The sequence below is a fragment of the Dipodomys merriami genome, unplaced genomic scaffold (assembly GCF_024711535.1).
Source record: "Dipodomys merriami isolate MVZ:Mamm:240054 unplaced genomic scaffold, mDipMer1.0.p SCAF_17, whole genome shotgun sequence".
Classification (NCBI taxonomy): Eukaryota; Metazoa; Chordata; class Mammalia; order Rodentia; family Heteromyidae; genus Dipodomys; species Dipodomys merriami.
The window spans coordinates 7,074,157-7,096,168 of record NW_027203048.1 but is presented as its reverse complement, the minus strand read 5'-3'; the positions used below and the strand labels follow the sequence as shown (position 1 = coordinate 7,096,168).

The following is a 22,012-nucleotide window of genomic DNA, read 5'->3' as shown; positions in this document are numbered from 1 at the left end:
AGGGCCAATCCCCACCTCTTTCCCAGGGCATGCCTAGTATCTGGAACACTGGCTATCACCACGGACCCTCACCCAAGAGAAGTGGAGGTAAGAGGGACATTCACCTGGAATTCAAGATGAACCTTTCTGTTTGGCTCCTGGGAAAAGCCAAGTGTGTGGACTGCACAGAAGGTGCTTCATGGAAGGAAGGTGATTTGACTCAAGCTCTCGTATGGCCCCCGTGTGTCACTGACCTACAATCTAGCTTGCAATTTAGCTGGGATCTGTTTCAGCTTGCTGCTGCTGAGAGAAGGCAGAGCTTGGGGCCCAGGGCAGTGGGTTTCCTCTTGTGATCAATCCCATTTTCAGAAGTTCTGGAAATGTCTCACCCCTGTGCTTCCATGTGAAAAGATCTCTCATTCCTATCAGCAATCGTTTTGTTTTTTTCTTTTGTTTTTGAAGTACTGAGGTTTGCATTTGATAAAGCGCTCTACCACTTGAGCCAGGTCCACAGCCCCTCATCAACATTTTGACTCCCTCTGGCCATTCCTGCCAGTGCCGTTTTTCTGACCCAGAGGAAGCTCCAGAGATTTGAGGCCGAGTCTTTGTGTGCCTTCGGCATGGGCAGAAGGCTCAGGGCTCCTTCACCTGGCCCCGGCCTTGCTAAACAGGCGAGCGTGGCGGGGTCATCTGTGGGACACTGTGGGTGTCGGGTTGCCTTTCCTGCATCTTGCTGCTTGCCTGGCTCACTCACAGTCATATGATCTGTTAACCAAACCGTTAAGCCCTGGACAACTTTCCAATTAATGAGAACAAAGCCCCTGAGGACAGAGCCCTGGGAAGGGGAGGAGGGCGAGGGGAGGAGAACCCTGGGAAGGAGAGAGGGCGAGGGATTTCCTGGGCTGTCCTAGGCTGGGCACTGGTTTTTCCAGGAAGAAATACATAATGGGTATGGACAGAGCTGCGCATTCTGGAGGCTATGACATATTTGGCCTTCTGGGAAAGATGTGGGGGTTGGAAGAGGAACGTGAGAGGCCAAAGCATCAGAGGACCAGGTTTCATTTCCTTTCAACGGGTGACACCGTGAACCTGCTGTGGGCCAGGCACTGTTATGCACAGGATGCAATCCTCAAAGCAGGTCTATAGGATGGTGCCCATCTCTATCTCGAGGCCCAGTGTACCAGTTTCCAGGCTAAGTTCCCTGGGCTAGGGTATGGCAGAATGTGAATTTACTCAGGGAGCCTGATGCCAAACCTGCTATAACTGCCAGCCACTTGCTATTGGCCAGTAGCCCCCACCTTGGTTGCTTGGGGTGTAGAAGCCAGAAAATTGTAATTGTCCCATTTATTGATCAGGCTGGGGAGGAGCTCCCCCTACCCCATGTCCCTTCCTCTCCGATGTCAAGCTGAAGGATGCTGACAGCCCCTGAGGGTGGAACAGAAGAGCCCTCCAAAGATGAATGACTCCTGGAACTAGAGGGAAGGGCCGGCAACAGGCAACAGGCTGGTTCCTTCCCGTTGTTATGGTGATGGTGGAGGACTATAAAAGACATTACAATGGGAAAAGGCAATTTTCTTCTGTTCAAAGTGGACCCCTGGAAACTAGGTGCTTCAGATATCCTGGTGTTAACATGCCCTTCTAAGGCTCTGGACATTGAACTGGTCTTTGGTTTGTCACATTAACCCAGGATCCTAAAAGCTCATGGAGGCTGCAAGATGGCCTTGGTCCTGGTGATGCACACAGTGATGACAAACACTCCCAAAGTGATTGCTACACCCTGGGCACTAGACTAAGGGTTTTAGGTAAAAGAACTGAATCCTCCTCAAAACTCTAAGAAGCAGGTTCTACCATTATCTGATGAGGAAACTGAGGCAGGGATCCAGATCGCATATGCTCTGGGGCAGGTATTACAGGGAATTCTTGGGTATAGGTGTGGGCCAGGTATGCGGGCTGCAGAATGACTCTCATCAGGGCACTTTCTACACCTGGATGCCTGAGGCTCTCAGGGACTGATGGCTTTCACCACAGAAAGAGAAGAGAGGAGTTGCAGAGCCTCGCTGCAGGCCCAGCCTGGTGCTTTGGGCCTTTAATCATTGTATGCTCCTTGAGCATCTCTGTGTTGGGCACTGGTTTAGCTATTGAGGTCGAAGTGGGAACGGGATGACGTCCTGGCCTGCCTCCTCCCAGGGGTTCCCAGTGAGGAGACAAGAGAAAAAGATAATCTGCCTTGCAGGTGCCATGTTCAAAACACAAAGCATGGGGAAATGAAGGAAACCCAGGGCGGCCCACACACAGCACAGGAAAAGGTAATGCAGGAGGCAGAAAGGTTCTGAGTGCTAAAGACCTAGATCAAAATTGTCCCCATTTATTGATCAGGCTGGGAAGGAGCTCCCCTACCCCATGTCCCTTCCTCTCTGATGTCACCGGGCACCGGAGCAGCGAGGACCATCGGGGACATAACCACAGCCCTGTGGCAGGCCCAGGCTGTGTTTGGAAGAGACCACCTTGGCTGCATCTTGGAGCCTGTAGCTCTGAGTTTGAACCCTGATGGCTTCACGGCAGCATTTTCAGGATGCGAACAGTGGCAGAGCAGGTCTGGAAAGGTGAGTGCAATGTGGACAACATTTTATGCCCCTTGCCTACGTATGTGTGAGCAAATAAATTTCTCATGCATTCTAGTTCTTTCTAGAGTATCTCTGCAGTTACAGAGGGAACAGTGGACCCCATGTCAGAGAGTGGGGTGAGGAGAGATGGATCTGAGCTGGCTACATGCCTGAAGATTACCCCCGCCCCCATGGAATGGCATTAACTGGTGCTGCCAGTCCGGTGCATACTGCACTGGGCAGGCCCAGCCTCCACCTCTCAGCTCACTTGACCCTGGGCCAGTGCCAGCAGCAACAGTGGGTACTTTCGGCAGTGAGCGGGCACAGTGCTGTGCAGTCATCCCCTAGGCACAGGAAGTTGGTATTGTCACCCCATTTTAAAGACTGGAGAAGAGGGGTTCAGAGAAATCAAGGACTTGCCCAGTCATACAGCTATATGCCTCAAAGTATCTTTCCAAGATCCTGCTTTGTCACCTGTAGAGTAGGAAGTAGCTGTCATCCACACAGGGCTTGGAGTGGGGTCCTAGGAGCAGGAATGGGATGGGAGAAAACTGTGGGACCACAGGATGGGTCTAAGTGTATTCTGCCATGTGGCCAAACCCTGTAGATGGATTCTCACAGTTCCTTACCCTAGGCCTATTTAAAAAAAAATCTAAGTCATGAGCTTGGTATAGTTGCTCCCATCTATAATCCCAGCTACCTGTGAGATGGAGATCAGAAGACTCTTGGTTTGAGGTCAGCCCTAGTGAATGAGACTGTATCTCAGCAGACAAGCTGGGCCTGGGAGCCATGCTACCTGGGAGGAATTAGAAGGATTGAGATCTAAGGCCATTTGGGGGAAAAAGAGGGAGACTGTATATGCAAAATAACCTAAAGCAAAAAGGGGCGGGAGAGTACATCACTAGCATCTGCAAGGCCCTGAGTTCGCATAATAATTCCAGTAAACCAAAACAAACAAAAAAGGAACACCCCCCCCCCCAATTAAACAAAAAAAAGACATCTTCCTATTGAAGTCGCCTGGGACTTATTTTTTTTTTTGGGGGGGGGGTGGGTGGGGGACAGCGGTCTGTAAGCAAGCAGAAGGCAGGCCTAGCCTGGTCCTTTCTCCTCAGCCACACACAGTCTCTCTGAGCCTAAATCCTTCTAGGGAAGAAAGCAAGCAACAGAAATCACCACATCCCTTGCCTGCAGCTCTGCTGTGGGCTCCCAGGGAGCTCCAGAGACAGGGACAGGAGACCCCAGGGCTGAACGGAAGCCTGGCTTGGCCAAACTACTTCCCCAGGCTTAGCTCGGGGGTCCAATCCAACAACCAGACACTCATTTCAGGTATTTCATAACAGATCCAAATGGAACTAATTCTGTTTTCCTCCCTTATCACTTTGCACACATGAAATCTATTTTTAATTAGCTTTCAATATATATAATCTAAAAAAAAATCCCACAGCTTGTTCCCACCCCCAAATTGTTCTCAGCGAAAGATTTATCTCGTACATTTCTTAGGAAAATCTATACGTGCTCAATGCATTTAAATAACACTCATTAAAGTGAACTGCACGCAAGCTGGCTTCTCTAGTCACAGATGAGAGACAATCATTTGACCTATTGCGAATCAAAAGGCATTTTGCACACTACCTTTATTTTTCAATTGGTTAAATTTTAAATTAAAGTCCCAACATCCCCTTTCTTTTTTTGGAGGGACTGGCGGTGGGGGAAGGCAGACTAATAGAGCTCCGACTGAAAATTTCACTCAGTTGGTTAGATGATAATTACAAGAAACAAAAAGTGAAATTTTTAACTCAGAGCTCTAATGAAGTCTAAAAATACCAGTGGCCCATCCCTCTGGCTGGCAAGACCTGTTCTTCGTGGAGGGGGATCTCTCCATAATTACTCAAGCCCACGAAGAGGCCAGGTTGTCACCTCAAACAATAGTAGGCAAAGTCTCAGGGCTGTAATGAGCTAGATCGCGCTGTGTTCTACCGTGGATCTTATTAAAATGCCGGGCAAGGTTTCAAACAGAGAACGGGAGAAAAGGAAAATTCTTTCTTTTCTTCTTCTTCCTCTTTTTTTTTTTTTTTTTTTAAAGTGGAGTTCTGACTTGTGTTGATATAATCGTACAGCGCCTCTTGTTCCCGCCTGGAGCTAGCTGTCTATCATTTAAGAGTGTGAAATCAATTGGGTTTCAGAGATGTTAAAAATCCCTAGGGGCAAAATTAAAAGTGACCCAAATCCACACTCACGTGGTCTTGTCAGGATTATGACTCTCCTATAGCAAGCTGCAAAGATTTGGTTTCAAAATTTGGGCTTCTTATTTAAAAAAAAATGCCGTTGTTTGACATGAGATCTGACAGACAAATTATAGCTTCAGTAATAAAGGCTTTTAAGATTAGAAATGAAAGGAGAAATTATTAAAAAAAAAAAACCCACCCAGAGTTAAGCATTTGTAGTGCATACTTCCTTGCCTTTCTTCCCGGAAAATACAAGGGAATTGATCTACCAGCTGATGAGGACCATACACACACAGAAGCGAGTTAAATGTAATTTCTGGGAAAATTGCTGGCTTGAGGGCATCCTTTGGGAATGAGCATCACAGACAGGTCACCCAGGGCACTGGCTGGAGCCGAAGGCCCGGGCATGGCGGGGTGGTGGTCCTTAGAAGGTGGGTCTTGGACCTTACTCTGGTTTTTCCTCTTTGGCTCTCACCCACACTCTGTCTACCCCTGGGAGACCTGACAGAGTATCCCATCAGAATGCTCTTTCTTCTCTCCTCTCATCTGTAAGGCTCGAGACCACAGAGGATGGACTCTGCCCAGCTGCCACTGGATCCACTCTACAACCGTCCAGTGACCCAGCAGGCTGGGCGGCTCAATGGCCGCCTGTCCCTACCACCTGTGCCTTCCCCATCTCCTGCCTTTTAGGGCTAAGGATGTTGAGGTTGGCTTACATGCAGCAGCTTGGTGAGGCGGATCCTAGCTGGCTGCTGAGCACCAGACCAGGGACTCCACTGCTCTCTGGGCCAGCTCCATCTTGCAGAGAATAATTCTTTTTCCTAGATGCATGCCTAGCCAGCAAGACCTTTCTTAAGTCATGCCACCCATGGGAGGACAAGGAAGCCAACCAGTGCCCCTTGGCTTTGAGAAAGACTGGGTGACTCCCATGGCCAGCTGTGTCAGAGTGAGAATTTGTTTTTGAGGGGCTGGGGGAGACTTTTTAAAGGGAGCGGGGCTGAACCAAAACAATTCAAACAAGGTATACATCTAGTAAATTAGAACACAACAACAACAACAGATCTTAAAGTAAGAGTCCGCTAGAATTTAGATGTATTTTTCTATAATTTTATCACCTAAAGCTAGTGCTGATCTCTAAGACAAAGGAAGCCAGGGCTCACTCAGATTGGGGATGAAACCAGACAGAAACCTATGCATGGCTTTTGTTTTGGGGAAATGCTTCTGAAGGCTAGAGACAGAATCTTTGTTTGGAGGTAAGAAGAGAGTGGCTACTTGGATGTTGCTCTTTGGGGAGGCAAAGAAGTTGTGTCCAGATGTGTAACTAGTCTAGGACTGTCTACTGGCCATTTTGAAGGAGGCCTAGGTACCCTCGCAGGCTGGCTGGACTGCTCAGCACGGATCCTGCCTCCTCCTGTGCCTAGAGCTGCTGCACCTGGTTGAGACCCAGCGGTTTGTCCTCTGGCCTGGGCAGGAGAAGGACCTAGCCTACCTTGGCATTAAGGGATCAGCAGATAATTAGGAGCAGATGAACCCTGCCAGCCTCATTCAGAGCCTACCTCCTCCATGCTGGCGCTTATACCAAGAAGCATGCCCTCATGTTTCTTCTTTCCTCCCTAGACTCTGTTCCCAAGGCTCTAACTCTGAGCCTCCCTGTAAGGAAACTCCTCAGGGGCTAGGGAAGGAGGATCCACTGAAGGCTGGGCTGCTCTTTCCAAGGTTCCACAGACCCCCCTCCCTCCCCCAGCTCTGGCTCAGGACCGTCTGAGACTGCCTGGACCGGTGTAAATGCCTTGGTCCTGTACTCAGGCAGTGGCTCGGCAGAGGAGGCGTTTCCTGGAGGGCGTGTGGGCAGTCTGTGTTCTGAATGTCCTCATTGGTAGAAAATGGTGAGCGATCCCAAGGGGGCTTTTCTAGGGAGCCTTGAGAGGAAGAAATGATTCCTTCTCAACGTTCACCTTAGCCTGGCCCAGGGGTCAGAGGGGAGCATGGTCAAAGGTCAGAGGTGAGTACGGTCTGGGGCTCCGGTCTCAGAGGCTCTCCCTTCCTTCCTCCTCCTGTCTTGCACTTCTTGTCCATACGAACAGCCCTTTCCTGCCCACCCTCCACTCTAGCCCTCTGCCTGGCCTCCCCTGTCTGAGGCCAGGCTCTTCTGGGCAGGGTGAGGACCTGATGCAGCTCCAGGTTAGGTCAGACCAGAGAAGGAGCCACCATGAAGCACAGTCTGTCTGGCCCCTGCCGTGGAAGTGACCGGGCAGGGAGGCATGGAGCAGGCACACAGGGAGGTGTGTGTGGGTGGCAGGACTTACCTTTGGGGTGCCCTGGGTCGGTGAACTCATACTTCCCCACGCCAATGGTCCGCAGCATCTGCAGCCCATGGGCCGAGTCAGTTGTGGGGGGCCCATTGGTGGCAGGGGCATTGTTGGGGAGAGCGGCGGATGGCTGAGCCGGTGGTGGAGGAGGCAGCAGGGGCCCTGCCATGTGGCCGTTGCCCACAGCAGTGGGTCCGGGGCGGGCCACCTGCCCCACACCAGGCAGGGTGGACACCGCCAGGGGCTGAGGGCTGGCATAGAGGGCCTGGGCAGGCATGTTCACCACCACGCTGCTCAGAGGCTGGGAGGGCGGCTGCGGGAGTGAGTAGTGGCCGGGCATCAGCGGAAGCTGGGGCCCCACGTGGGGAGGCAGTGAGGGGGTCACCCCGATGACTGGGGCCTGGACGTTCACAGCCGGGCTGAAGGAGGGAGGCTGGGCCACTCCATAGGAGTGTGCGATCAGGGCAGGCTGGTTCCCGGCGGCCACCGTGGTCACCCATGGCCCTGTGCCTGCAAGGGAGACGGAAGAAATATTATCTGCCCGTTAGACATCCATCTCACAAACACCGACTGCCTTAGATCCCGGGCTGGGTGCTGGAGTCACAAATGTGGGTGACATACCCTCATCTAGGAACTTGGCAGGCCAGGGCTCTGTGATTCTAGCACTCAGGCTAAGGTCTTTACGAACTATAAGCAAATGGCTGTGAAAAGTTCCAAGGAGAAAGCAACAATCTGCCTGGGAAAGGTGAAAAGCAATGAAGCAGAGTGCGAAATGTTGAGGCCTTTGAAGAGACCTAGATTCAAATCTCAAGTCTGCCGCTTACTGGCTAAGAGTCCCAGCAAGTCGCTTCTGTACTTCTGAGCCTCGTTCTTGTCACCTGTTAACTGGAACTGGTGATGCCGACCCCCTCGGGCCACTGAGAACTGATTGTGGAACCAAAATAAAACTAGAAGAGATTCTGGCATGTGATAAATGTTCCATAAATGTGGGTGTTTCTTCTCCCTTTCTGGAGAATTCTGAGGAAGGGAAGGAAGGAGGGAGGGACAAAGAAGCCACGCGATGGAAACCGTTGAGTGCTGGGCTTTTGGAGAGGCAACAGCCTGGGGCCTGGCAAGGTGTACCCAGGTGGGGAGGGGCCAGTGGGGCCTAGAAAAGGCTGGCAGCACACTTTTTGCTGTGAGGCTGAAACAAGAGAAGCCTATTTTAGCTTCTAAAGAAATTCTGGCCAAATAAGGGGGTCCACACCCACTTCTGGAGATGCGCTGTATGTGATGTAGCCACTTGTGCGCAGATCAGGAAAAGCAGGATGCCCCCTACTCCTTGAGCTGAATCAACACTGCAGTGACCCAGCGGGGCTGGACAAGGAAAGCCAGTCTGGGTCATCTGTGACTAAACAAGTCCTGGTCTGGGTTCTCCATTGCCCAAATGCTGCCTTGATTTTTGTGATTTCTCTGGGTGGGAGCGGGGGAGCAGTGGAGACTGAAGATGGTAAGAAGAAGCCAGAAGGTGGGTCTGACAGCTCCCTCTCAGGAATAAAATGGTCTAGCAGGGAAGGAGTCCACAGGATTGTTGACTCTGCCAACACCAGGGGGTGCTGTCAGTATGGTGGTGTAGTGCCAGGACTGGGACTCTCGGAAGCTTGGTCCTATGCCCTCTTAGCTGAGTGGCGGGAGGCACAAGGCTCACCTGCTGTGGGTACAACATGGACACCAACATCCCAGGACTCCTACAGTGTGGAGATGACACATGGAACAAACCATAGGATACATGGACAAGAAATATTTATGATTTTGAGACTAAGAGAAGCTGGGGCGTACTAGAAGCCCACAAACGTTGGCAAAGTAGTCCTGGCAAGGTTCTAGAATGGGCTGCTGACGGGGACTGTCCTCACACTAAACAGAGGAGGTGGTGATCATCAGGAGCCAGCTGGGCGTCTCCCAGCCAAGCTCAAGTCTCCCCAGGACTAGCCAGGCAGTCTGGGAAAATGTAGCAGAACTCGAGTCCAGTGGGTGAGTCTGCAGAGAACTCCATGGTAACCAGAGATGTAGAGAATGAAAGGGGGACAGAGACCTAAGGAGCGGTCTCTAGTCTCGTATGGCAAGCCCTGATTATGGCTTTGATCGCTGGCTGCAATGACAACATGGAAAGGACTGTGACTGGTCTGCGGAGGACAAACGACACTGGAAGGACAGGGATTAGGGCAGCAGTGGGAATGGGAGTCTAAGAGATCTGAGGGTCACATGGGCAGGTGGGCAAGGCCTGTCCTTTGGTCCCCAGACCCAGCTGCCTAAGTCTGACTGTAAGGAGGTTAGACAGGGATAGGCTCACGGCCAGTGCCGGGGTTTCATTGTTAGAGGCCATGTGAGGGGGACTGGGCTTGCACAGATATGGTTGAAGGCTGCATGAACCACAGTGGAGGTGCTGGTTACGCTGCACCTGAGCTCTGCGGGTTGTTCTAGCCTTGGGACTCAAGAGGGACACAGAACTGTACAGTGACCCAGGTGAAGGGGACGGGCATTCATGGATTCTGTGGCCTGGCCAAAGGGCTTGGGGTATTTATCTGGCAAAACACTTGGAGAAGGGATGACAAGGCTCTCGTTATCTGTGAGGCTGCTGTGTGCAAGGACAAGCGGGTGTGACCTGGGCTTCCTAAGGGGCAACGATGGGGCTGGCAGGAGGGAAAAGGAGGACATGCGCGGTGGCTGGAGCTGTGCAGACAGGGGCCGTGTGGGGTGCTGTGGGAGAGGACGTCTCAGCGCGTGAGCACAGAGTGACCCAGTCCTCATGGACTCACGGCCAATGCAAAACCTCCTGGAAGATGCAGAGTTTGATTTCAATCCAAATACTGCGGTTTGGGAAAACTACACAAAATTAACCTGCACCTCATTGAAGTTACCTCTATAATGCTCTTGCTCTCTCAAATACTCCCCTGCACCCGGCCTTTGAATATCCTCAACATGAGAAGAGACACGGCTACCACAGAGGAAATAGACTGGACCCTGTCCCCCGGGCCTGAGGTGTGTGTTTCTGCAGAAGAGCAGGACACCAGCACAGGTGACCCAGAGGGCAGGTGATGTACACACCTGGATTGTCGCTCTCCCTCATCTGTTTGGAGGGCGGCTCATCGGTGTCCCAGGGTGTGGACTGGTTGATGGGTGTCTGCCCCCACCGGATGCTGGTTGCCAGTCCCTGGGACGGATTGTCCGCTTTGGAGATGCCAGGAGCCTGTGGGAAGAGATAGGGAGGGTGAATACAGCTTGGTCCGAGCTATCCTCTAGAATAGAACACCCTTGTGGCCTGCATTTCATCCCCTTGGCTCAGGGCGGAGGCAGAGAGCTGGTTTTGCAACCAGAGTCAGGTAGGAACTGCAGGACACCTGGGCAGCGCCACCATAGCTGTGGCCTCTGCCGATTCCTGATTCCTGCCTCCGAGTCCCAAGCCAGCACTTCCCCACGCCTCTCAGTAGCTGCCAATCCAAGCTACTGCACAGGGAGGAGCGTTCTATGCTACCACCTGTGGTCCTCCAGTCCTCAGACTGCCAATAACCCACCACAGCACAAACGCTACAGACTTCTTCAGGACAGGTGCTAGGCATCCACGGTGGATTCACAGCCACCCTCTGACAGGTGGCTGTTTTACAAAGGGTTCCTGGGATAGGATAATGCTTGGTCTGCTGAGACCCACCATCAGGTGGCAACCTGCCCCATCCTGCCCCATCCTGAAGAGGATGGGGAACAGGAAATGAGGCATGTTTAGGGGGATGGCTCAGACCCTGCTCCTGGGCTGGGGGTGGAGGTGAACATTTGGATGATCAGAACAGGAAGTTTGCTCTGAGACTTCACTCTCTGGCTTAGGTTTGCAGAATAAGAAGAACATGAATGCTGAGGTCAAAGTGAGCATTGGGACAGCTCTGGAATATTACACAGTCATCAAGAATCACATTTGCTAAGGATTCCGGGTGAGAATGCGACATATTCACAACTACATATAATGTTAATTAGAAAAACAAACTGCAGCAGCTGGGTGCAGGTGTCTCGTACCTGCAATCCTAGCTACTTGGGAGGCTAAGAATGGGAGGATTGTGATTCAAGGCCAGCCCTGGCAGAAAAAATCCTCCACACTCCATCTCAAGAGAAAGAAGGTGCATGTGGCCATGTGTCCCTGTCATCCCCAGTGAGGATGGAAAGCTTAAAGTAGGCAGATTATGATCCAGGCATGGCATGGCCAATGTGGGCAGCAAGACCCTGTCTCAAAAACAGGGCAACAAAGGGCTGAGGGTGTGGTTCAGCACTAGAGTACAAGCAGCTGGCAAGCTTGAGGTTCTGAGTTCAAACCCCAATTCCAACTAACTAGCAAAAAAAGCAGGCCAGAAAATGACACACCTATGTCTTCCCGATGTGAATGTCTGCATGTGGAGTAACATGCGTAGGAGGGGATAACCACAATGTTAGCAGGACCTTGGGTGAGGAAGTGGGGGATAACGTCTACTCTTTCCTACATCTTCCGAATTTCTTGACCATGGTCATTATGTCTAATAAGTTCGCCCTAAGACATACTCTGTGTGTGTGTGTGTGTGGGGTCATAGTTCACCACCAGGCCTAGGGTACGGTATGAGGTAGAATGAAACAGCTGCCTTCTGGGAAGTGTCTGAGACCAAAGGAAGCCCAGGGGCATCTTCAAGTAAGTGCCACCATCAGGCAGTGACTTCTGGTGGCACTCAGCCAGAGATGCAGCTGTAGGAGGGCTGAGCTCCCTGACCAGAGACTCTCCTGTCCTAGGCCAGGCACAGAGCAGTATGGGCAGTACTCTCGGCAGCTCTTGGGGCTTGGTCACATAATGGAGCCAATACACAGCATTGGCATGGAGCCTGCAGGGAGGAACAGGAGCCACACTGCATTAGGTCCCAAGGCTGAGCCGAGCTAATTGCATTAGGTTGCACTTTACCTCTGGCCTGTACTTCAGATGCTCGGCTTCTGTGCACAGAGTGCAGAACAAAGAAAAAGTGACTCTCCCAAGAAAGGAACAATTCCACAGGCAAATGTCCTGGTCAGAGGCTCCTGTACTACTGTGACTAGGGGAAGGCAGGGGGCACGTGTGTCAGGGCTGAGGAGTTAGCCATGTTTAGCAGTAGTACCAGGGAACCACAGTCTGACATTTCCAGCGTTCTCCAAATTGATAGCTTTCAATGTGTGCCTTGTCTGAAGGAAGAAGCCATCTAGCCCCTCAGCAGCCCTCTCTGTACTTCCAGACCCTGGGGTCCTGGTGGCACAAAGATTGGTCCCCCGGAACGTCTCAAACAGGGCTCTCCACAGGGGAAAGTTTGAGTTCTGAGACCCCAGTTTCCTTCACTGACCATGTGAAACCCCTCCTGCCAGGAGGGGGCGCTGCAGCCCCTTACTGCTGCCCCAGATCCTCAGGGCTCCCAGGCAACTGAGATTTCCAATCTCCACATTCTGTCCTGCTGAGGCAGCGTGTGGCCTTGAAGGGAAAGAAGGGTTCCAGAAACGTATCCTGGGATGGGCAATGCTGCCAGAAGAGAGGTGTGTGTGTGTGTGTGTGTGGGGGGGGGGGTATCTTCTTGAGTTTGGGACACAAGTTCTGCCTCTAAAACTTCTGCTCTAAAGTTAAGCTAGTTTCTGAACTTGGGAAATTATATGCCTTTCTGACTATCTGTCACTCAGGCCCTTGCTTCCAAACACGCCTGCCAGCGCTCTCCGTGGCTCCTTTGTGCTTTGGTGTGTTCTTCAGCAAATAGGTAGGGGGCCCATGTGGACCACAGGCTGGGACAGTAGGGACGTGGGCAGCTCATACGCAGCCTTATCCTCAAGTGTCTCTTGCAGTAGAGTGGAGAATCCTGGTGTACAAAGGGTGTGAACTGTGTTACGCCCAGCACAGAAGCTGGGCAGGCCGGCTGGAGCTTGGGTTGCTGCAGGAGGCCTGCTGTTTGGCTGTGTTTTCCATGACGACGACAAGCAGGTTCTTAATCTTTTTTTTTTTTTTTCTTTTTCCTCCTTTAGGGAAGATAAATAAGGCTACTCATATTCTACTCTGCTAGGAACATCTGAAGCAGCAAGCCACTTGCTGTTCAGGAATTTTCTTTTATTAAAACAATCTAGCCAATGTTTCTTTCTCTCTAGAACACTGGCTCCCAGGAGCGGACCCTCAGGGAAAGGCTGGTGATACAGAAGACTGGCAGCCTGGCCAGAGACTCTCCTCTTGCCAAGGGCCCCAAGCTCAAAGTAAAGCCATGGAGAGTTCAGTTTCTAGCAGTTTCTGGGGTCATGTATGGGTCCATGACTCCAGGTGTGAACTCAGCTTCTGCTGGCTCTTTCCTAGGGGACAGAACCCCTTCAGGTTGGGGGGCAAAGCAGGCCTGAGTTCCAGGCCCCCTCAGGAGAAGGGGGTGGAACACAAATACAAGAAAGCTACGAAGAGCCACCAGCCAGGAGAAGCTGGCCCCAGCCAGCGGGGAGGGAGGCAGGGCTGGGTGGCCTGTACTTGCTTGCTTCTTCTTACTGCCACCCAGACCTTCTGCCTTTCTGGAACATCGCTGGCTACAGCTTCTGCCCCAGTGGCATGGAAGCGCTTGGCAGAGAGAGGTAGATCAGCAGAGCCAGCCCTGCGCAGCGGCCCTGTCTGCCCATCAGCAGGCCCGAGCAGGCTTCTCTCTGCTTCCCTTTAATGAGATGCTAATGGGATGCATCATTAACGCAGCAGCTTCTTAAACCCGAGCTCTTGTAAATTTTCAAAGGTCACATTTTTACGGTGGCTGACAGCATCCTGCCTCTTTCAGCGAGGGAAGAACACTAAAGACCCAGGTCCTTTATGGCCGCAGCTCCGTATGAGGCAGCAGCACAGGTTGACGGTGCCTCATGGATCATGTGGCTGCACTTTACTGGTCTGGAGAGACAGTTACACAAGGTCCACGGAGCTGCTCTGAGAATGCAGAGACACCTGGTAGAGGGGGGGGGTGACACCCCATGGGGGGCACAGAAGCACCTGAACTCACAGGAGCGCCTCTGCTCACTAGCCATACCCCCAGGTCTACAGCAGCCTGGGGAGACCTCTTTGGCGAGTGTCACCATCCAGAGAAGAGCACTTTGCTCAACTGTACCAAGATACCATCTAGACAGATCAGCAGTAGCTGGGTGGCCCCGGTGGACCCTCTCACTTGCTCTTACAGCATCTCAGCACTCTGGGCTCTCTTCCTGACCCTGTCCTGGTGGACGAGCTCCATGATGGCAGGGGCCCAGCAGCCCCCATGCCAGGAAATAAAAGCGACCTCAGAGCCATCCCATTGGCCACCCGGAGCAGCCTCGTCACTGCTGGTTCAACAAATGTGTGAATGCATGGAGTGCCCTTTGGGCACACGGCTATGCGATCGCCCACCCTCCCCTATCAGGAGCACCCTGATAAATGATGTTGGACCCCATCACTGCCTGGGCACGTTGCTGGAGGCCTAGCTGACCCAAGCCACTGAGCCTATCAGCCCCTCCTGAGTGCTTGGGTGTAGGATGCTGGAGGGTGACTCTTGATTCTGTGGGGATCTGTGGGGGCTGGGGACTGAGGGTCTCCAGGGAAAACCAAACCCAAGCATATTCCATTGCTTCCCCAACGAGGTCAGAAGGGGCTGGAAGTCAGAGAAAGCTTCCAAAAGAGATGGGCTGGCGCTAGGCCACAAAAGCTCAGCAGGATTCAGTAAGGCAGATAGATCGGGGCTGAGGTTATACCACCAAAGGACCCTCTAGTGTCTAGCACATTTCTAGCCCAGACATATCTGACATAGCCCAGCTCCAGGGTCAAGTAGGGGGGTCAATGGTGCCAGCACCCGTGGCCCTCTACTGCCTATAAAGCTGCTGCCAGACCAGGAACTGCGGGGCTTGATGCCCTGTCACTGTGTGGAGCAGACAGCTGGCAGGGGCTAAGTGCCACTGAGCACAGGACAGCTCCTAGCAGCCCCGCCCTCACAGCTGTGAGCCCCGCCCACCAGGGAAGCTTCTGTTCTTACTCTAGCCAGGAACACTGCCAGGCGCGGGGACTCAGCAATGGTGGGATTTATCACTAGGACTTGTAAGGATCACAGTGTGGGAGTGAGACTGCTCAGAACAGACCTGCACTGTAGTTTTGCTCCCTCCCTTCTGAATGGATGGAGGGACTGATGGCACAGACCAGAGAGGGTAATCACAATGAAATGTGAAGGAAGACAAGAGAAAGGAAAATGGAGAATCAAAGATACGCAGAACCAAGTCTTCGGTGGCTCACAGCTGGCATTCTAGCTACTCAGAAGGCTGAGATCTGAGTCCAAGATACTCCTGTCTCCAATTAATTAGCAAAAAGCCAGATAGAGCGAGCACCAGTCTTGCATGAGAAAGCCAAGTGAGAACATGAGGCCCTAGGATTGGTGCATGTGTGTATGTGCTCACGTGCACACACACATACATACACACATACACGCTACATAGGGGAAAACTTGAACTCCTTATCAGTCAAATAAAAAAGCAAAAAGCATCACACAAGCCTGTGATGACTTTGATAAACCAGAGCATGGCATGTGCCATTTCCCCAGTCCTGGGCCTGTATTTCCATGAGAACCTACAGCTTCTGCCTTAGTTTCTTGGGCCCTATAGGTCAGAACAGTGATAAATGACCACCTCCGAGGAACTGTAGTAAACACCACAGACCACCCACAACTGTTCAGCTCTGAGGGCCTGTGCACAAATTTGAGAGCTAGTAGAAAATGTCATTCAGCCAGTAGAAAAGATGCATACACAATCTACTGTGTAAGTCAGGCTCAGACAAACAAAAGGTTGTTTTCTCTCATACGTAGAAGTTAGATCTGAATGATAAAACATATTATATAGGCTCCTATGCTGATACACACAAGTGATTGAAGTATGGTCTATACAGGGGAGGATTCCAATGCGGGGGGGGGGGGTGGGTAGGAGAGCTTGAGGTCAGACAAACGGAGAGAGGAAAGGGGGGTAAGTACCATCATAACATTCAATCGTACATATCTGAACCAGAAGGAGGTAAGTTGCTTGGTTGAGTGCACTGGGTAGGGAGAGATGGGGGGGTATGGCAAAAGGGGTGACATTGATCAAGGGGCACTATATTCATGCACTGACATGTTGAATCGAAATCCCTTTGTACAACTAAAGACAATAAAAGATTTACTAAAAAAAAAAAAAAGGATACCCAATCTACTGTGTTCATTGTAAAGTAACAAAGATCAAAAAGTCACTTGCGTGTTGCTCTTGGCAAACACATCTGCAGTTTTATCTGCATCCCTCTGCGTTCTGCGGAGGATCTGGGCCGGCATAAATACAGAAGGGGCTGTAATTGCATAAATGCTAAAACTAGACTTAGTGCAGCCTCTCTCCCCTGCCGCCCCAGATGGCAGTAGGAGGCAGTGTCCTCGGATGAAAGACTGAGAGGCCGCTCGTAGCCACCCGACTCGGGGAAGCCCAGTATCGGTGGGATTCTGAAGGCTGCTGGTGATAACGGAGACTCAGGTGGCCTGGTCCTTACCAGGAACCTTTGCCATATTTCCCTGCACAAGTTCAACAACCTCCATCAAACACTTGCCCTGCGGTTTCCCTTGTAGCCAGTGCGCAGGCGTGTGACCCGTCACTCAAGCAGAGGGCAGTCTGGAAGTAGACGCACCTCCACTGGAAGGGGGCCCACGCAGCTCCAAGTCCACATTCTGTAGAGACTGATGCCAGAGACCCAGAGATTCGAGTGGGTGGAGACACTCTGCATCCTCAGCCTTGTGTGATGGTCATCTCGCTTTGCTTCTTACCCGGAGGGTTATGGGCTGGTCTGAGGGGAACAGGTGCCTGCATGTGGCAGAAGCTAGCGGGGCTCAGGCCCCTCCAATGACCAGGCCCTGGGTTGTCCTGGAGAATCACATCACAAAAACTGCCAGCTCCAGACTGAGCATCGCTGGGCAGGCGAGGGTGGACATTTCTTTTCAGCATCCCTCCCTCTGCAAGGCCCACGGGATCTTCCTGGTGCCCAGGAATGGTGCATGATAGGGGCCAGTCTCAGTTAACAGATCCACGCTGTGGAAGAAGAGTGCATTCACTTCCAAAGGTGGCGCAGCCTGGAAGGCTTCCTTGAAAGGAATGGCATTCGGCTGGAATGCAGGCTGGGGAGGAGATCTTTGGATGGCTGGGATTTTTTTTAAGCTGTAGCTCATGGATCACACCTAGGTTTTCTGGCACCGTGTGTACAGACTGCAAAAGCTTGTGAGTAGAGTGGCCAGTCCCTGCCACGCAAGGGTTTCCAGAGGGAACACACTTGAGATGCATCTGGGGTCTGTTAGGACTGGAGGGGACTGGACTCCTTTCCTAGAGGTTCTGGTTCAGTAAGTCTGGGGAAGGGGATCCCAACATGTGCTTCTCTAACAAGGCTATGGTGATGGCAAGGTAGGTTAGTCCCACTCGGGGAAGCCATGACTATCTTTCACTCAAGTTCCCAGGCCCAGGCCCCTAGCTTGGGAGGCTCATTAGCTGCTTTTTAGTTTCTGATTGGTACAGGTTTTGGGGTCTTGCTTATGCAGCTCATGGGAGCAAGCTCCTTGGAGAGGTCACTGTCAAGGACTGCTGTTCTGAGCCTCAGTTTCCAGAGGTCAGAGGAAGTGCTGACAGAAAGCGTAGGTAAACCTTGTGGCTCCAGGGAAGAGCAAACAACGTGTAATGGTCTCTCCAGTTCTCAGTCCTGATTGCTATTGAACTCAAACAAGAAAACAAACGGCAGCTAAATCCCCATTTGGCACTGGGGAGGGTCTCACTCAAAACCTTCTGCCCTCATTAACCAGGCTGCCCTCTCTGGGCCTCTGGCCCCAGGCTGGCACCTTGGCCTCCCCTTTGGAGCCCCACCAGAATGCGCTCCGGAGCCCGATGAAATTTCTAATAATACTGACCAATGATGTGTTAAATTGAGACACTTCTAGCTCGTATGCCGGAAACGGCACGATGGTTTAAAGGACCAGTGCTTACCTTTCTCTATCAATTTGCTGCTAAATTACTGCTTTCAGAGCAACTTATAGAAAAGTAATTCTTTATTTAAATTTTAATTTCAATCTTGTCATTTTAAATATATATTCAGATTCCAATCATATTAAGGAATATGATGATGTCTCTAGAGGGTAAATGATCTTGCCAGGAGGCTGGGTGGGGGGGGGAGGAGGTGTGAGGAAATGGGTGGCGAGGAAGGGCCAGAGGGGGAAGGAGAGACCCCAAGGGAGAGGATCTAACGCTGCCTTCCTCCTAGGATTCCATTGCAGCCGGAGGGTCAAATACTCCAAGTTAAAACCATCACTCACTTCCTGCACCTGCACCATCACAAAGATGGAGCCATACACAGAGCCAGATAGAGGTAGGGTGGGACTTCCTGGTCGGCCACCATTGGCTCCTACTCAACTACCTCCCACTGGTGAGGCAAGGTTAAGAGCTGATTCCTTTCTGTTCTTCTCTTCTTTTTACTGCTGAGAGAAATAAGAAGTTCCAAGAATACTTAGGAGCATGCTAGGACTCTAACCTGGGTCGACTCTTAGGCCATTTTGTGTTGCTATAACCAAATACCCGAGGCTGAGAACATGATATAGAAAAGAAGTATATGTTTAGTTCACCGTTTTATTTTATTATTTATTTACTTACTGGGGTTTGAACTAAGTTCCTCATGCTTGCTTGGCAAGTATTCTACCACTTGAGCCCTGCCACCAGGCCTTGATGCTTTAGTTCTTTTTCAGATAAGGTTTCATGCTTTTACCTGAGCTGGCTTTATCACTATTACCTATGCCTCTAGTGTAGCTGGAGTCACAGATGTCTATCATCCTACCTGGCTTGCTTGTTGAAATGAGGTCTTACTAACTTTGTCTTTCGTGGGGCTTGAACTCTGGGCCTGGGTGCTGTCCCTCAGCTCTTCAGCTCAAGGCTAACGCTCTACCACTTGAACCACAGCACCACTTCCGGTTTTCTCGTAATTGGAGATAAGAGTTTCATGGACTTTCCTGCCCGGGCTGGCTTTGAACCTCAGATCTCAGCCTCCTGAGTAGCTAGGATTACAGGTGTGAGCCACTGGCACACGGCTAGCTTTTTGCCCAAGGTTGGCCTTGAAGCCTGATCCTCACAATCTTTGGCCTGGAATTGTGGGTATAGCTAGAATTACAGATATGAAGTGCTGTGTCTAGCTAGGCTCAGACCTTCCTTCCTTCCTTCCTTCCTTCCTTCCTCTCTCTCTCTCTCTTTCCTTCTTTATTTCTCTTTGCTGCTCGGGAGAGAACAAATTCACTTCTACCAAACCTGATGTATTCCTTCTTAAGAGTAGAGCCCTCACAACCCAATTACTTTCTGCTAGGCTCTGCTTCTTATAACCTCCACTATGTCAGGACGCCACACTGGGATCAAGTCTCTAGCATGTGAGCTCCTGGGGAACAAGCCATCTACCAAAGCACCATTCTGAGACCTCCAGAATAGGATATACAGGATTTTCTCAGCCAATTCCACACCCTCTCCCGCTTCAGCTCACCCCTACTAGGGCTGACAACCGCAAGAATGGGCTATTCATGTCAAGGAGGAGCCCACATATACTGGGCTTAGAGGTTCAACATTCAGAACCATGGCCATGGCTCCCTCCTCCTGCCTACCCACTGGGCCTCCTGCTCCAACCAGGATGTACACTGGGGCTGTGGAGGTCAGCTTCAATCACTCTATCATCTCTTTCTCCCTTAGATCCCAGCCTGTAAGCCATCACTAAAGTTTCCCCAGTCCCTCTCAGATGGGGCCGGTTACTTAGACTACCTCTCTACTGGCTTCTAGGAGGATATGCTGCTGTACCCTCCCATCCTCAATCTTCAACCCTCCCGCCCTCTCTTCTTCCCTCTTAATAGCTTCTTCCAACAGTGTCTGGATCAAATCTCTGATGACTTCACTTGGCATTCTGGAGTCCATCAGCCTCTTGTCCCTTCCATTATGGTCAGTCTGGGTGCGTACCTCTGCTGGCTCCTAGCTTTCATGCCCTCTTCTGCTCTCTTCCATAGTTCTGTGACTTGGCCCTCCCCCCCCCCCCCCCCGCTCCAATTTGGTGACATCACCTCCCAATTCCAACCCTAGTAGTGTTTCCCCATCTTCTTCCTCTGAGCTGCCATACTGGCTTCCTCCCTCCATTTCTGTTTTCCATGCTTTTTTTTTTTTCCCCACTAAAGCTCATGGGCAGTGTGTGTGTGCGTGTGTGTGCGTGTGTGTGTGTGTATATGTGTGTGCTGTGTGTGTGTGTGCGCTCCTTCCCTGTGTTGCTATTTGGTTTCTCCTGCCCTCTGTTCTCACACGTGGACACGGCCTAGCACTCATACCAGGCCTCCTCTCAGCCTCTCTCAGGCCTGTTTGGGCCCCACCTTCTTTCACAATGGGTTTTCTGGTATGAAGCACCTGTGTGGCAGCCATTGTCTTCGACAGAGCTTTCTGTAGTATTCTGGAAGTGTATTTGCTTTTCCATTTTCCAACATCAAAGTCTAGTCCTTGGAGACATTTGTGCAGACAGCCTTCCCTGGCAGACATAAAGCAACCCTGGATGGGGCTGGCTTCTGCACCATGTGTGCCCTGTCCACATCCCCCTCCCCTGGCCCCCTCCGAGAGACCCCCTCCCAGTGACGGGCCTCGTGGACAAAAGAAATGATAAATCTGGCAGAACCTTACAACTCCACGCTTTCAACTTTTCCTCTAACAACTTTCAACCAAAAACTTCTTAGTCCTATTTCCAAGTAACTTTTCATCCATTACAAAACCCACAAAATTTTCAAAGGGGCTTTGAAATAAGATCACCTGGAAAAAAAAAAAAGTCCATCACAAATGAAAGTCTTTGAAAAGAAAGAGGCCTTTCCTGTGCTTCAGCTCTGCTCTGATACGTTCCCTTTCATTCTGTAGAGGTGCAGGGCAGGCCTGGCCTCAACGCATGCCTGTGATGTGAGGGGGGCCAGTGGCCCAGACGGACACACGGGACGAGGGGGAGGGCGAGGGGCAGCTGCTATGGAGCTAGGCTGGGCCTTTGATCCCCCTTCAATCATCTCTCATGGAGCGGGGCTCCCAACAGCTGCTCTTAGTATCATGCCTAGCCTGCTCAGTCTCAGGTTCCCATTCACCTCAGTCTTGGTGACACTCAGCTAGCTCCCTCTACAGCATGGTGACTGTCTTCATTCTTGTCTCCAAAGTGGGCGGGTAGGTAGGCGGCCAGGGCAGTCCCTGCTCTGGCCTTTGATGGGATATTTTCCAGAAGCAGAGCCTGCAGACGGAGAGCGTGGGACCACCCCTCGCTCTCCCCAGGGTCAGCTGCGGACTCTCAGACACACACCCGACAACACCCGCTTCTAGGAGCCTTTGTCATGCTCAGATTTGAAGTCTTCAGTGCATCTGAGTGAGGAAAAGTCCTCTGTCCCTGAGGCTGGTGACGGGGTTAAGTGTGGTATGAGGATGAATGTGGCTTCCTTGACTGAGCCACCTGCTGATCGGGCCTGGTACTCTGTCACCTGAAACTCAGAGCATCCCATATGATTCTGACTCAGGTTTCTGGGCCTTCCTGGAGAACAGCTCCCAACCACACCAAGAAGAGCAGAGGGCTCTTCAGATCTGCTTGACTGAGGGTTCAGCAAACATCACCCCAGCCCCTTCCCCGTTGGCATTTTAGGATCACGTAAGCTCTCCAAATGCATAGGACCCATCTGAGTCAGAATGAAAGCCAAAGCTTTATCCCAGCCCCTATCTGCAACTCCCCCGGCCCCACCCCTCCCCGCTGTCCCTTCTTCTGGAACCTCCTAACTGTGCCTTCTGGAGTCCCCTTTTCTAGATAGAGGCCTCAGCAGAACATTATCATTATTTTTTAATTACAAACACAGCCTTG

General features: G+C 51.5%; 1 protein-coding gene across 7 annotated transcripts in view; it reads right to left on the bottom strand.

The window, feature by feature from the left end:
• Positions 1-22,012, bottom strand: part of Klhl29 (kelch like family member 29) — a 293,879-nt gene that overhangs the window by 52,773 nt on the left and 219,094 nt on the right. For all 7 annotated transcript variants that reach the window (XM_070025077.1, XM_070025073.1, XM_070025075.1 and 4 more), the window contains 2 exons: positions 10,201-10,342; positions 7,114-7,626 (listed from right to left, as the gene is read on the bottom strand). In XM_070025077.1, coding sequence (XP_069881178.1) covers positions 7,114-7,626; positions 10,201-10,342 — 655 coding nt within the window. The remainder of the gene's footprint in view (positions 1-7,113; positions 7,627-10,200; positions 10,343-22,012) is intronic.